Below are 15,931 nucleotides of genomic sequence, written 5' to 3' on the forward strand. Positions count from 1 at the left end.
CTCTATGTATAGCAGGCTGGCCACAAACTTGTGGTGATCCTCCTGCCTCCTGCTACCAACTTGTGGTAGCGTCTGCCTACCAAGTACATGCACCACACATCCAACTAAAGCATTTTTGAAACTCTGCTTAAAAAACATACAAAAACCAGCTGACTTTCTAGGTGCCAGCAAAGTTACAGGCATGATCTGGACAGTAGTCACTCATGAGCACTCCATGGGGCCAAGCAGTGGCTGCAGGAACACACACTAACACAAGTGGCAACAAGCCCCAAGCTTGTCATACCTTTAATTCATAATAAATTTACAAAGTAGTTTCCCTAGAGATTCTGTGTTTGTAATTATTGTTGTTGTTTGAGACAGTGTCTCACCATGTAGCCTAGGCTGGCCTTGAATTTGCAATCTTTCTGCCTCAGTCTCTCAAGTGCTGGCATCACAGGCTGCACCCAGCTGACTCTCTGTATTTTAAACCACTGCTGATCTGTTGCTTTCTATGGTGCTTTATGACCCTGGCATCACAAACACAAACCAAACAAGCACAGCAGCACTTGCCATATGATTGAACAAAAGAACAAGGTACAAGGCACAACCTGTGTAGGTGCAGAGGCGCCCCACGGCCCCTGCTGCCCTGTGTGGCCGGGACAGATGCGAGTGGGTGGCTGTGTGTATCTCAAGGTACTTCTTCCCCTTACAGTCATCGCCTGTGGGTGTGGTGACAAGGAGTGGAGTGACAGGTTAATTCACAAACCTCACCAATCAGTATGCTGCACAAAACACCATCACCCCAACACCACAGCAGGGTAGTCTGCTGGTGATCGGCCTCCAGTACTGAGGGGTAGGAGAAGCTGTGCTGCCCAGGGAGGTCATGAGGTCCAGAGGGCTGTGCATTCTCTATGGTTGGCGACCCAGTATTAGAATAGGGCCTGGGCTCTTCAAGACCAGCGCCACCATGGAAGAGAAACCGTACTCACACAGGGATTCCCCGTCCACTCTGGAAAGCTCTCCGGCAGTCATCCTCCCACAGTGACCGAGATGGGCTGCAACACATGCAGAAGAGGCTTAGGGAGTTCACAGCCAGCTGGAGGACAGGAAGCCTGCAAAGCTAGTATGGCCAGAGACCACTCCCCAATGTGTCAAGAGAGGCTGAGGCACCCATGGCATAGTGAGCACAGGTGACAAGGGAGATCCAAAAGCTCCACCTTGCTAATATACACTAGTAATCAAATGTGAATTCTGCCTTGCCTAAGAGGTTTCTGAGACCACGTTACTCTAAAGTGCATTCTGGTTCTGCTTTAAAGGGTTAATAACCAAAAGTCAAAGGTTGAGTTTATCAACTTTCTAAAAAAAGACTTTTAATTATGGGTGTGTACACAGTGCCCATGGAGGCCAGAAGAGGACATCAAATCTCCTGGAGCTGAAGTTACTGGCAGCTATGAGCCACCTGACATGGGTGCTGGGAACCAAACTCAAGTCTACTGCAAAAGCAGTATGTGCCTTAACTGTTGAGTCATCTCTCCCCAGTTCCCAAAGACTTAAACTTTTTATTTAAGACAAAACATTGAAAATGTTATAAATTTGGGCTGGTGAGATGGCTTGTCACTCAAACCTGAATGACCTGAGTTCAATCCTCAGAATCCACATAAAGGTGAAAGAGAGAACCAACTCCACAAAGTTGTCCTCAGCCCTCCACATGCACCCCCACACCATATACACAATAATGAATTTTTAAAACGTTTAAATTCTGATCAACTTTCAGGAAACTGAACTGCACACAGGCCCACAGCAACACTTGACAAGCTCCCCCAGGAAGACCCACAGAAAGCAGCCATTAGACAGCAGCGTGGATAACCACAAGATGAGCGCAGAGCACTGGAAGCAAAAGGCCTTTCCCACCTCAGAAGCAGTGCTTGGTGGAGGGGAGGAAAATGATGTACCTTTTGATTCATGGCTCTTTATGGTATAGCTTTTTGACTCATAATCTTTTGACTCATAGCTTTTCAATTTGTAAGTTTCTGATTCATAACTGAGCTTCATTAAAACCACTTGAAAAAGTTGAACTAAGAATGATGAAAAGGACGATGAAGTGGACTTGGCCAGCCACCAAATCCTATCCCCGTAGAAAGCCACACCGCCTGGTGGAAAACCATGAACACTCATTATTTCTGACACAGACATTTTCACCCAACAAGCCAAACGACCAAAGTTTCACTTTTGAGAAGAGCCAACTGCAAAACTTTAAAATTAGGCACCTGGGAAGAGACCACCTGGGAAGGCCATTCCACCAGTGAGTCAAGCCAAGATGAAGAGGATGCATAGAAGCCTGAGGCTCCAGAACACCGGCCACGGCACAGAGGGCCCCCCAACCTCAGCTGGTGCCCACAGTGGCTCAGCTCCCAAGGGTTTTTCTTGTTAACTAAGCATGTGGAGTGAAATGCTACAAGCCATGATCTTGTAGCATTTATAGCTATGTGACATGGAGTGGGTGTGTGCTATGTATCCTGACACACCTCAGTGGGTGCTGGGAACACAAGCCCAAGCAATACATTTCCCACTGACTTCGAGTCCAGATAAACAGAGTTTCCAACTGGAATGGTAAACTGAAGAAACAAAAATCAGGGGCAGTTAGCCCCAAGGCCAAGTTGCTCCCTGGCACCCTGCCAGCAGGAACTTTCCTGGAGGGCAGGAACCACAGAGGTTCTACTGAGGAATGCCCAGCAATATTCTAGACAAACACTGAACTCCATCTTCTGTCACATGGGCAAGACTTGAGTAAAAGAAAACTGTGGAGAGCTGGCGAGAATGTAAAGGAGTGTGAGGGTGTGGTGGGTGGCAAAGCACATATTTGGTACGTGCAAGGTCCTGGGTTCAATCCCCAGTACCACAAAATAAGAGGAGACTGAAAGGAACCTGATCAGTCATAGATGGCTGTAAGGAGGCCAGCCTTTAACAAAGGCACCTGGAAGGATATTTGTTAAAGTGAAAGGGCCGTCATGAACAAAAGTCCTGCTCCCAGCATGTCTACACATGTGCACACAGCAAGCACACTGGAGAAGATGCTTAGGTGGTGCACAAGCATAAAAGTTTGCCCCTCTATCCTGTGATGGAGAAAGGCAGTGTGGCTGACTCAGCCCTCTCCCCCTTTCTACTCTGTGACATTAATGCTCACAGCCCTGACAACACCACAGTAGAGAAAACCAGAAGCCCTGGCCACAAGAACAGGCCGGCAATAACTGCACCCAGAACAGTGAGGCCTGATCTCAGCGTTGTGTTTGTCCTTCATTTAAAAACTGTTGGTGGAGCCAGGCATAGTGGTGCACGTCTTTAATCCCAGCACTTGGAGGCAGAGGCAGGCAGATCTCTGTGAATTCGAGGCCAGTCTGCTCTACATAGTAAGTTCTAGGCCAGCTGGGGCTACAGGGAGACACTGTCTCAAAAAGACCAAAAAAAAATAAAAATACAAAAAAATAAAATAAAATAAAAATAAAAACTGTTGGTGGAGTACCTGGCCAGGTACAGCCAGGGTGCAGTGGATGGGCAGAGTATGCCTGCCCCCAGCCTTCCATTACCTCCAGATGTGGCAGGACCTGGACCCCATGGCAGTGTACAGAGGGAGGGGCAACATTCATAGCAGCAAAGGCCCAAGCCTGTGCTTCACATCCTAGGACATCAGTCATGCCTGGAACTTGGAAAGGGGGTCTATGGCTGCTCTTGACATGGCCCAGGAGGAAGCTCTGGCAGTTCAGCCCAATCTGCCCCCTGAGCCACCATGTTTAGGCGAGTGGAGTCAGGAGGCTGGCTACCTCAGCCTTGTCCACTGGTGCTGCCATCTTGATGCCAGGCTCTAGGTTGCCATCCCAGAGTGCCCATCCCATCCTAGAACTACATAGTGAGTAGTCACAGTGCTATCTTACTAGCACGGACTCTCAGGGGAAGCTGCTTCCTACAGCCCCCCAGGCACCTGTGCTGCACTAAGGTGATACAGAGAAGCACTGAGTTGGAAACCACAGAAGCAGGAAATTTCTTTGGCTCACTTAAAGTCCAAATTTACTTAATTTGAACTACTTCTAGGTACAAAAATACTAAGTACAGAACTGTAGGCTTTAAAGGACTAGGACAGCTAAGTTGTATATACTCCTTTAGACTCAAGTCTGTACTGGAAACAGTATAGACACTGAGACCTGTGGTCAAGGGTGGCTTCTTCTGGTGCTGGGGATGGAACCCAGGGCCTGGCACGAGCTGGACAAGCAGTCTACCATGAACCACATCCCTGGCCCTACAATTGTATTTACAAGAAAGGAAGTGCTGGGAAAGGCTTTTTCCAACTTTTGAGGATGGAGACTTACGTGGTTTTGGGTTCCTGTCTCTGGAGTAAACCCTTGAGGTGGGCCCATGGATGGCAGAGTGGGCTGTAAGTGCGTCAGTCCGTGCTGACAGCATGCTGCAGTCGCGACAGGTGTACCCGTTGCTGGCGGCCAACTCTCCTGCCAGGTCACCATTCCCCTGAGTGGTGCCTTTATTTCCACCTGAGGTTTTCAAAAAGTAAATGAAACCTATTTCACTATCTGCAGATTACCTAACCACAGCTTCTGGTCTGAAAAGTGTGCCAAGGATGGAAGTAATTACCTTTAAGGTCGCTGTCATCATCAAGACCTGAAACACATACACGTTACACTGTGGAACAGAACAAAGCCACCCAAACAGTACAGCTGTGCCAGGTGACAGGCCAGCACTACACTGTAGCACTATTGGGGATCATCCCAGTCACAGACACCTCCCGTCATCCCAAGGTGGCAGTATGGGGAAAGTGCTGCACTGCAGCACTCAACTGACAGGACAAGCACGTGGGCAGCAACAGGAGAATCAGCAGTCAGGCCACTCCTGTGCCCGGCCAGCCACGCAGTGCCTCTAGGCGTCACAACATGCAGGTCTTGGACCTGTGACTGCTCTGTGGCTAAGCAAAGTAGAGGTGTCTCAAGTCAAGCAATGGAGATTTCTGGAACTAAGCTGGCTCTTAGATCCCAGCAGAACAGCCAGAACATAAGCTGAACTCAGCAGGTAGCTTTGTCACCCTTGTCTGTGTGCTCAGACAAGGTGATATGGACCATGTCCCCTCAGGGCGCAGGGAGTACAACAGTCTCAGTCAGGGTACAGCCTCCTTGCCTTCCAGTGATGATTAATTCACAGCAAGTTATTTACCCTTTTTGTGCTTGTTTTTTTGAGATAGGTTCTCAGGGAACTCAGGCTGGTTTTGAACTTACTACACAGCTCAGACTGGCCTTGAGCTCCTGGTCCTCCTGCCTCAGCATCCTCAGTCCTGAGATTATAGGAGTGTGCCACCATACCCAGCTTGTAGTGAGTGCTTATTAATGATTCAGAAATACCCTGGCTATATTTAGTGTTTTCTAGAACACACTGGTGAATTTACACAGCACTTAAGTGTCCCACAAAAGCAAGGCACTTTAGAATGGCTGTGAGATTATGGGCTGCTCAATCTTTCACACTGCAGTAAGCAATACTCACACCTGGCAAGCTGCCCAAGCTTAGCAAATGGAAGTGCTCTGGCTGCAGCCTGGAGAGAGCCAACTGCACTGGTGAAATCAGCTCTGGACCAGCCCCTGCCCTCTCCTAGAACAACCTCAGAAACAGCCCCTCCCCTTTCCATGTGCTAACTGGGTTTTTGGTGACTAACCCCAGAAGTGGTCTACTTTGGTCTGCTCACGAATCAGAGACTCATTCAGCACCGGAGGCCTCAATGCCGTGGCACTCCTCAGGCTGCAGGAGGTACCATGGCTGGTGCTAGAGGACGTGCCCTTCCCCGACAGGTGGTTGATGCTAAAAGCCGGCTTGCTTGAAGCTCTGTGCTGTTTCACTGTCCTAAGAAGAAAGAGGTAAGAAACAAGTTTGTAGACTTGCCTCAGAAAGATTAGATTTTACCAACACAAAACTTTTGGCTGAGAATACACAGCATTTTAAGACAAACCAATTTCTTATGCCTTTTCTGCTATAATCTAAACATCTACCAATTTAAAAAAGGAATTTGTAAGCTGAAGTCAAGAACTAGCTTCATAAGGCTGGAGAGATGGCTCAGCAGTTAAGAACACTAGCTGTTCTTGCAGAAGACCTGGGTTCAAATCTCATCACCCACATGGCAGCTAACAATTGTCTGTAACTCCAGTTCCAGGGACCTGATGCTCTCTTCTGCCCTCCATGGGTACTGCATGACATGAGTGCACTTACATACATCCGGGAAATACACTTATACACATAAAATAAAAATAAAATTGCTGGGCGTGGTGGCACATGCCTTTAATCCCAGCACTCGGGAGGCAGAGACAGGCAGATCTCTGTGAGTTCAAGGCCAGCCTGGTCCATATAGTGAGTTCCAGGACAGCTGGGGCTACAGGGAAACCCTGTCTCAAAAAGACCAAAAATAAATAAATAAATATTTAAAAAAACAAACTCACTTCGCTCTAAAACTAGAAAACAAAATAATTTCAGACGATCTTGGGCCCAATAACCCAAAAATGGCTCAGACTTAAAATAACTAGCAAATAAAAATGACTTAAAAGTAGTGAACTGTTAGGAATTATAAACCTAAGCCCATCGCCCTTTCCAAACAAACACACACAAGTGCCCTGCTGCTTCACAGTCTAGTAAAGGTGGAGTCATGGGCACAGCAAGGGTCGGCAGTGAACAGAAGGACCTCTGCGCTTGCTCTGACCACACACAAGGAGCACCTAGCACCAGAGTCGCCTCCTCCAGGGATTTAGTGGTAAAAGCCAGCACTAACAGACGGGTGCAGTTGTCACCCTGGTCACCTCTTCCCAGGCGAAGGACCCTGGGTGGCCTAACAGCAAGCTTCGTGTGGAGTCACTGGCTCTCAGCTGCCATGAGCTGACTAGCCCCTGAAGGGGAAGACCTAACATTTTAGGTGGCTGGCTGCAGAGCAGTACTGTAGGGTCCCACTCAGTGTGGACAGGCACTGCAGTTCCAGTGTCCTCCCAGCACATCTGCCATGGGCGCTGTATGAGGCTGTTACTGTTCGACAACTTTCCTGTACAGCAAAAGCAGGTAGCACAGTCGCAGTAATAAAAGGAACTGAGAGCGTCACTTCTATTCAGTGTCTCAGAAAAGCACAGATCATGGAAGGGGGGACTGTTCTAGGTTGTTCTGGGAAGGGGCAGGGCACTTCTATCCTGCTTGCTACAGTGGTGAAGGAACATGAAAGGTGCATACACCATATGTACTAGACAGTCAAACTGTGCCTGTGTATGTGCGCAGCTCACATGTGTCTCAGACAGGCCTAAATCACTGATGACAGATCACAATGCAGCTGCCAGTCCAGCAAGACCCTGCCCCCCTCCACATGCAGCAAGCCACTGTAACTCAGCTTTAGCCCAGGATGAGGTGGCTTCTGCCTGTGACCATGTGAAGCCCACCCATGTCACTATTTCAAGCACTTTAGTATACCAGCTCTACTCTGAAGGTCGATACCAGACACCTTGTATACTCCAGAATGAGTTCAGTTAGCTTCAGAGGATAAAATCTGTGCATGTATGTGTGTACACACACACACACACACACACACACACACACACACACACACTGTTAATAAGATTTCAGAGAGATGAAGCAGGCCTTGAAGACTGATGGGCAGGAAAGAGAAGCGAATTAAAGGCAGTAAGACAAATCACTGAGATCTGAGCTTCCTGAACCAGCTGTTTTGCTGAGTGGCGGGTTGGGAGTTTGAAAGAAAGTTCCTAGAAAAAAGCCATAATAAGAAATAGATAAAATATTTAGATAATGAGAGCCATTGATGTATGTGTGTACACACACACACACACACACACTCTCTCTCTCTCTCTCTCTCTCTCTCTCTCTCTCACACAATTCCAGAGGGAAAGGCAGGTTTGAGGCTCTGTGAAGACAGGCCACACAGTGCTCACCTAGAGGCTCTCTCCCTGGTGGGGGAGGCCCTGCTGGTGCAGACATGGGTGTCTACAGCCTGGCTGTCCCCACTGCTGTATGTTGTTGCAATCAGACGCAAACTACGGCGGGACATCCTCGGGGAATCAAACACAGGATCCAACTTGTGCTCAGCCTCAAAGTCCAGAGCATCAGACGAGTAACTAGAACTGGAGGAGAAAATGGACTGGAGATAAATGAAGGTAGCAGTTCCAAGTGGAGACCTCCACAGCAGTGCACTGGAGGCACCATTTGCCATGAGCGCTGTATAAGGCTGTTGCTGTTTGACAACTTTTCTGCACAGCAAAAGCAGGTAGCACAGTCAAGTAACTGCAGCATGCACCCTGGCCATCCTGACTCTACCTGCAGACCACAGGTGAGCAAGCACAGGCTCAGGCTGAAAGAATCTCAGCTATAGGAACATGTGTCAGCAACATTACCATAACAATATCAGAGCACACATTGGACACCAGGCCCCATGTCACAGCTAAACATAACAGTAACCCTGCGGAACCGGAACTGAATAGCCAGTATGTCCTCAAGAAGAAAATGCAGAGCCATGCTCAGAACCTTGCAGGGCACTTGTCTCTTACTGAAGCTACAAGACTGCAAGCCCTGTGCTGGTTACTTTGTGGCAACTTGACACTAGCTAGAAATACCTGGAAGAGGAAGAAGCCTCAGCTGAAGAATTTCCTCAATCTAACTAGCCTGTCGCATGTCTGTGGAGCATTTTCCTAATTGGTAATGGATGCTGGAGGGCATAGTCCACTGTGGGCAGTGCCATCCCTGGGCAGGTGAGTATAAGGAGGGTAAGTAGGCAAGGCAGGGGGAGAAGGCCAGCTTCTTCACAGCTGTCAAATCAACGAAATGGATGGAAAGATACAACGTTCTGTGTAGTATCACGTTTGTCCCAGTCAAAAACCATTGTCTGGTCACTCACTCTGGGTTCCTGGGGAGCCATACAGGTACCTTGACAAGTGAGACTGTGTTTGGGTCTACTAACAGCATCCCTCTCACCAAGAAACAAATTACCTAGTCATCCTGGGAAGGAAGCTGCACAAAGGGTCACAACAATTGAATGCAAAGCACCCTGGGAGAAGGGAAAAAAGTGAGGAGAGAGGAGCCAGTTGGGCACCTCCTGAGGACATGAAAGGAGACATAAAGCAGGCTGGGGGAGTGATGGGCACCTTGGGTGGGGCACTGTTCTGATAAGAGATGCTGTGTAGCTGGGAGTGGGCTAGTGGCTGCCCAGCTACCTGCCCTGCTAACGTGGGGCTTGGGAGCATCGAGGTTCTCACATAAATCTTGGCAAAGTGGGGCTGGGTGAGACGGCTCATCAGTTGAGAGCAGTGGCTGTTCTTGCAGAGGACCTGAGTTCAGTTCCAGTTCTAGGGGATCTGACACCCTCTTTTGGCTTCCATGGGTACTGCATGCATAGGTGAATTTACATGCAGGCAAAACCCTCATAAACAAAAATAGAATTATTTTTAAAATCTGAATGAGGTAGTATCTTATCAGGTGAGATATCTGGCATCCTGATAACATGATCATGAAGACATGGAACCAGCTTATGATGGGGATAAGGCCTGGCCAGGGACCTGGGAATCAGCATGACAACACTGGCTGCAGAAGAATACATTTGTGCCAGGCATGGTGTCACACACCTTTAATCCCAGCACTCGGGAGGCAGAGGCAGGAGGATCTCTGTGAGTTTGAGGCCAGCCTGGTCTACATAGTGAGTTCCAGGCCAGCTGGGGCTACAAGGGAGACCCTGTCTCAAAAAGATCAAAACAACAACAACAAAAAAGAATGCATTTATTTGTGTTATGAATTTTACATGATAGCATTTTAGAACTACTTCCAAATGAAAACAAAACTGCCCTACTGACATTGTTTATTATAGTTTAGATGTGAAACGTCCCCCAGAGACTGTGTTGAGCACAGGTCCTAGGCTAGGGCACTGTTTCGGAGCCTTGTAAGAATATTAGCAGGTGGGCCTGGATGAAGTGGTCACTTGGGGCTCTGCCTTTGATGGTCATACCTGATCCCCAGTCCTTTCACCTCTCTCTACCCCTCCTCCATCGTGAGGTGAGCAGTTCTGCTCCATCATATACCCCACAGCCCAGGATCAGACCAAGGACCATGGCCTGAGCTCTGAAATGGTGAGTCAAAGCCAGGCCTTCAGTGCTTTTGCCAAGTATTTCATCCCAGTGACACAAAGTCTGACACTGTTAAAACCAACTAAAAGAGCCGGGCGTGGTAGCCCACGCCTTTAATCCCAGCACTGGGGAGGCAGAGGCAGGTGGATCTCTGTGAGTTCAAGGCCAGCCTGGTCTACATAGTGAGTTTCAGGACAGCTGGGGCTACAAGGAGACCCTGTCTCAAAAAGAGAGCCGGGCGTGGTGGCACAGGCCTTTAGTCCCAGCAGGAGGCAGAGGCAAGCAGACCTCTGTGACTTCAAGGCCAGCCTAGTCTACATAGTGAGTGAGTTCCAGGCAAGCTGGGGCTACAAGGAGACCCTGTCTCAAAAAGACCAAAAAAACAAAAAGAAAACCAACTAAAAGAAACCAGATTCTCTGTAATACAGATACACATGAGCACAGAAAACATCTAGAAGGCTTTCTTCTCACCTTTCTAACTGTGGCTACAAAGGTACTTTCTCTGTGTGCTGCGTAGTAGTGAGCTCCCAATACTACACAGCATTATTTGGGGGAGAGGGACCAGAGGAAAGGGAAAGAGAGGAGACCAGCTACTGTAAGCCCAATTTCCAGTCCTCATCCCCCTACCCCTGAACACAGGGCCTCATGTGGCAGGTTCTTGGGTCTTAGCGGCTCATCTGACACATGCCCAGTTCTGCCAGGCCTACAGTTCAGCACGTCACAGGCTACCCCATGCTGCCCAAGCTGCAAGCCTCCATCCCAAACATGGCTTCCACAGATGAGAGCACCCAGAGCCAAGCACAAGGAGCCTGCACACCACTCCAAGCAGCTTGGTTCTCCCAGAGTCTCACTATCCTAAAACTCACTTTCTTAAAAAATTTATGGGGGGGGGGTGGTTTTCTCCTTCCACCATGTGGGTCCAGGGACTAAACTCAGGTTACTGGGCTTGGAGGCAAGCTCCTTTACCTGCTAAGCCATTTTAATGGACCCTTGAACACACTTTGTAGCCCAGGCTGGCCTCAAACTGTCTGCAGTATTTCTGCCTCTGACTTTCTCAAGTGCTGGAATTATAGACATACACTTATATATACACACATACATATATAGCCTTTAAAAAAATGTCAGTTATTTCCAGGCTGACTGATGGTGAATCCCAGCACTCATGAGGCAAAGGCAGGTGGATCTTTGTGAGTTCAAGGCCAGCCTGGTCTACATATTAAGATCTAGGCCAGCCAGGACTACAAAGTGAGGCCCTGTCTCAAACAAAACAACCCCCACCCCAAAAAGAAAACAAGTGGAAATGAGAAAAAGTACAGCATCAGGCAGATCTGAATAGTGGGCCACAAGCATGTCCAGTGAGCCCTGCTGGCTTCCAGTGCTGCCATCAGCACAGGCAGTGTCACCAGGAAGGGCAGGAGGGCTGTCACCCTGCCAGTCGCACCCAACACTGGCTCACAATGCAGCTTGTCTCAGTGTGCAGCCTCCTTACCTGCTTGCAGACCCTTCCGTGAGGGGCTTTAGTGCAGGGACCCCAGCTCCCTGCTCAGTCCCAGCATCCTAACACTGTCCTTGAGATCAACTCACATGCCTATTCCCTTCCCTCATCTGGAAGGCCCTGCTTCCACCTCCCCAAAAAACACAGATGCCCTCAAAGCTGCCCATCCACAGGAACCCCACTTCAAGTCTCTCCTCTCCCCTTCCTGAAGCTTAGTTCTGTGGGCTACCACGACCAGCCACAGAGCACCCAGACATTTGGACTATGCAGTTCTAGGTGTAACTGGGAGGGTGTCTGTGGGTGAGGCTAACAGTTCTTGTAACACAGCAGATGGCCCTCCTGAGGTTGGAGGTAGGGGACTGGCTCCTGTCAGTGAAGGTCAGGTCAGGGCAGAGCAGAAAGTAAGGTGACCTTTTCCAGGCTGTTAGCAGGGGTCCCTCCTGGCCAAGGGTCTTTCAGCTGCAGCTCTGCCAGGGCCATGAGCCATAAGCCCAGAATAACATTCCATTCTCCTGAGTGGCAGCTACAGACACACACACCCCTTGGGACTGGTTGGTTGTTCAGTTTAATGTCCCTGTAGTGTTGTGCCCTCCCACCTCTTCAGGGAGGGAAGCCTGACACACACCCTTCCTGCCGCCTGCCCTGTGCTTCCAGTGAGTCCCTCCCAGCCTCCAGGGACCTTTCCTTCTTCGTCACTTCTTCCACACCTAAGATTCTCTCTTAGCTCCTTACTGCAGCATGAGGGAAAGGGAGGGGACATGGACACAGCCCTAACAACACAGAAAAGGACTGGAACCAAGACAAAGTAAATAAACACATTTAACCACACCACACGAGACCAGCTGCTCCCTCTGGGCCCTGGCTTCCAGCAGCTGACTCACTGACAGTGTCCAGTCCACCATTCTTGGTTATCCACACCATGGAGGCATACAGGGGCTGGTTCATAGCAGTCACCTTGTCCCCTGTTGGTGGCTCACCTGCTAGAGAAGGAGGAGTAGAGACCAGAGACTGCAGGTAGAGCGCCTAGCAACAGACCTTGAGGGCTCCCAAGAGAGGCTCCATCTCTGACCACAGAGAGAAGGCAGAGACCATCAACAGCTGCCATGATCCTGTGAGCAGCTGCCTGAGCTGACAAGAGTTAAGTTGAGTGACAACACAGGATACCTCAACTCTACAAGAGGAGCCACAGGTCTGTTCCAGACTGGCTGAAAACCACTCTATCACACCACTGGTCACAGAGCCATGCCTGTAGAGAAGCCATCAAATAGAGCCAGTATGGAGGTGCACACCTGTAACCTCAGCTCTACGAAGCTGCAGGCAGAAGGATCATGAAGTCCCAGGTTAGCCAGAGCTACATAGTGAGATCCTGTCTCAGAAAACACAAATAGTGGCGGGCATGGTAGTGCACACCTTTGGTCCCAGCACTCAGGAGGCAGAAGCAGGCAGATCTCTGTGATATAGAGGCCAGCCTGGTCTACACAGTGAGTTCCAGGCCAGCTGAGGCTATAAGAAGACACTGTCCCCAAAACTAAAACAAAGAAACAAACAAACAAACAACAACAAAAACCACATACACAATAGTGTGTGGGCAGAGACTAGTTGGTAAAGTTTTGGAGTGCGTGAGCATGAAGACCTGAGTTCAATCCCCAGCACTACATAAAAGCCACCTGTGGGTAACACGGGCCTGTAATCTCAGTGCTGGAGAGACAGGCAGATCCCTGGGGCTCAGTGGCCAGTCAGTCTAGCTTCATCAACAAGCCCCAGGTTGAGTGAGAGACCCTGACCCTAAAAGCAAGGTGGATGACACAAGATTGACTTCTGATCTCCACACACGTATACCTACCTCCACCAAACCTCTACACTCCCACACACCTATGGGGGGGGTGGTGTCAAACTTTCAGTCCTAACAATACTTCACAAGGAAATACAGGTGGAGATTCAAGAAAGAAGTTACTAAAATCCAGGGTGAGGACCCTGTTTGGGATCATGTGCAAACTCACTGTACACAAAAGCTAAAGGGTCTGGGACACTGGAGTATGAACTAGTGGCAGCACCAGTGATTTGGCTCGGTATCTGGAGCAGCCAGTGGAGGGGTGAGGGAGCCAAGTGTCACTGCATGCTGGAGCTGGTGCAGGTTGACTGGCCTCTCCAGTTCTCACAGCACACGACATTTTCTGAGAAGGACATCTTAATGTCTGTATGTTCACTGAGGCGGCTAAGAATTAAGATGTGTGTTGGGGACCCCTGTTGTTTAGGGTAGCAGTCTCCCCATGTCTGGATAGCCACAAGCTGGCTTGGCGTGATTGGGGAGACTTTTTTCTCAGCGGGGCACCTTTTGCTCTCCTCCCTGACTTACTTTTGAAATGCCCATCACAAGATACATGCCCTCCGGCACAGGAGCTACCAGGTTTTAATCAGGTGCTGTCTGATAGTCTGATAGAAGCCCACCGCCCTATGTAAATGAGGCATCTTAAAAGTACCTATCAGCTAAGGCTTTTACCACTACCCCCATAGTATAAAATATCTTGGTTTTTTCTAATTAATCGGAGCTGGATCACTGAGATTTGGAGTCGAGCTAAGTCACTGAATAAAGGGGCTGTACCACTGACTGAGCTGTTTTGTGTCTTACTGCCTACAATCCAGCCTCCCCGGGGGGCGCTATCCACGGAGACCGGAGAAGCAGGGACCCGCCAGCAACGTGGAGCAGACACGCCGCGGGACCCGCTGCTTCCCAGGTGCGCGCAGGAGACTGGCGCCACGCTAGCAGCTGGCACCCCGAGATCCCTGCGCCCCCATATCTGGTGCCCAACGTGGGGCCTCTGAACCTTGTGCCAGCCAGCAGCTGGTACCCTCGGAAACGCAGGATTCGTGAGTACCTCTCCCACCAGGAGAGAAGCAAAAATCTCTTCTAATTTCCTCCTTTTATTTCCGATCTAAAAGTCTTCGCGTGGGACCACTAAGGACAGAGAGACAACTGAGGCTTCCTGGTCAGGGCTACTCCCTGATGTTAGCTGAAGGTCTCTTTGACCCCCTAACGGACACCGACTGCCTACAAAGGTGTAGACAAAAGACCTCTATCTATATATCTTTCTAATATAAAAATCTGGTGATGCAACAGCCACTTAAGAGTCATTAAGACGGCTGCCAGCCTCTTAAATTTGCGGGAAGGCCTGTGCTGGGAACCAAGTGGAATCTCCTGAGATTTTAATTTCAGGCACGTTCCCTTGAGAACCATCACTTCACCCCACTTTTTCTATCTAAACACTGCTAGAAAAAAATCCCTAAAGTTCTAAGAAATCTCCACATAAGCCTTAAAATCAGCTTCTAAGGTAAAACTTCCCTAGTCAGTTTTGTTATTCTGTCCCCCCCCCAGGGCATTCAAACCACAGCTAAAACCAGTTAAGTGAGAATTTAAATTAACTAGCCCTACAGAACACTTAAAAATTCAAGGTGGCTCCCGGCCAGAACAAAAGATTTAAAACCATTCATCACTAAAAATTTCTATACATGGGAAGATCCTGATGGAGAGATTAACACAATTAAGACCCCTGATTGCAGATATAGCCACAAACCTCATAAGACGAGATATCTTGGAAGACCTCAATGTAGTTCTTACTAGTGGGTCTAAAGAGAAATGCCTTAAAATAAATGATCAGATGAGGTCCCTAAAACAAAAGAACCCCCAATTCTAAGGGCCACTGTTGATTACCAAACTCCCTGCCTCGACTAGACCAACAAAAAACCAGTCTGGGTGGAACAGTGGCCATTACCCAGGGAGAAATTACTCATTTTACAACAACTTGCAAAAAAAACAGCTACAGCTGGGTCACATTAGGCCCTCCAGGAGCCCATGGAACACCCCAGTCTTTGTAATAAAAAAAGACAGGGGCATTGAGACTGTTACAGGACCTCAGAGCCATAAACAAAACCATAAAAATATGGGGATCACCCCAAAGAGGCCTGCCCATGGCCTCTGCCATCCCCCTTAATACTCCCCTGTTGGTCCTAGATATAAAAGACTGCTTTTTCTCCATCCGTTTACACAATAATGATTGCCAACATTTTGCCTTCTCAGTTCCAAAAATTAACAATTCTGGTCCAGCTAATCGATATGAATGACAAGTTCTGCCACAGAGTATGGCAAATAGTCCTACAATATGTCAGGAGGCTGTTACAAATACACTAGCACCCCTTTTAAAAAGGGGGCTACATGTTTATCATTACATGGATGACCTCTTGGTCTGGCAAGATGAAGATTCCTCTCTAGAAGGCCTAAAAGATGCTATAATAAACACCCTAGAGACAAAGGGTTTTG

General features: G+C 48.8%; 1 protein-coding gene across 5 annotated transcripts in view; it reads right to left on the bottom strand.

Moving 5' to 3' along the window:
* The window catches only part of Sun1 (Sad1 and UNC84 domain containing 1), a 56,467-nt gene that overhangs the window by 19,710 nt on the left and 20,826 nt on the right, over positions 1 to 15,931 (bottom strand). For 2 of the 5 annotated variants that reach the window (XM_008851445.2, XM_029555148.1), the window contains 7 exons: positions 7,944 to 8,132; positions 5,687 to 5,871; positions 4,621 to 4,647; positions 4,341 to 4,520; positions 1,932 to 2,129; positions 969 to 1,034; positions 588 to 698 (listed from right to left, as the gene is read on the bottom strand). In XM_008851445.2, the coding sequence (XP_008849667.1) occupies positions 588 to 698; positions 969 to 1,034; positions 1,932 to 2,129; positions 4,341 to 4,520; positions 4,621 to 4,647; positions 5,687 to 5,871; positions 7,944 to 8,132 (956 nt within the window). The remainder of the gene's footprint in view (positions 1 to 587; positions 699 to 968; positions 1,035 to 1,931; positions 2,130 to 4,340; positions 4,521 to 4,620; positions 4,648 to 5,686; positions 5,872 to 7,943; positions 8,133 to 15,931) is intronic. The other 3 variants (XM_029555147.1, XM_008851442.3, XM_008851444.3) reach the window with 3 other exon arrangements.

Source organism: Nannospalax galili, unplaced genomic scaffold (assembly GCF_000622305.1).
Source record: "Nannospalax galili isolate Female #2095 unplaced genomic scaffold, S.galili_v1.0 scaffold664, whole genome shotgun sequence".
Lineage (NCBI taxonomy): Eukaryota > Metazoa > Chordata > Mammalia > Rodentia > Spalacidae > Nannospalax > Nannospalax galili.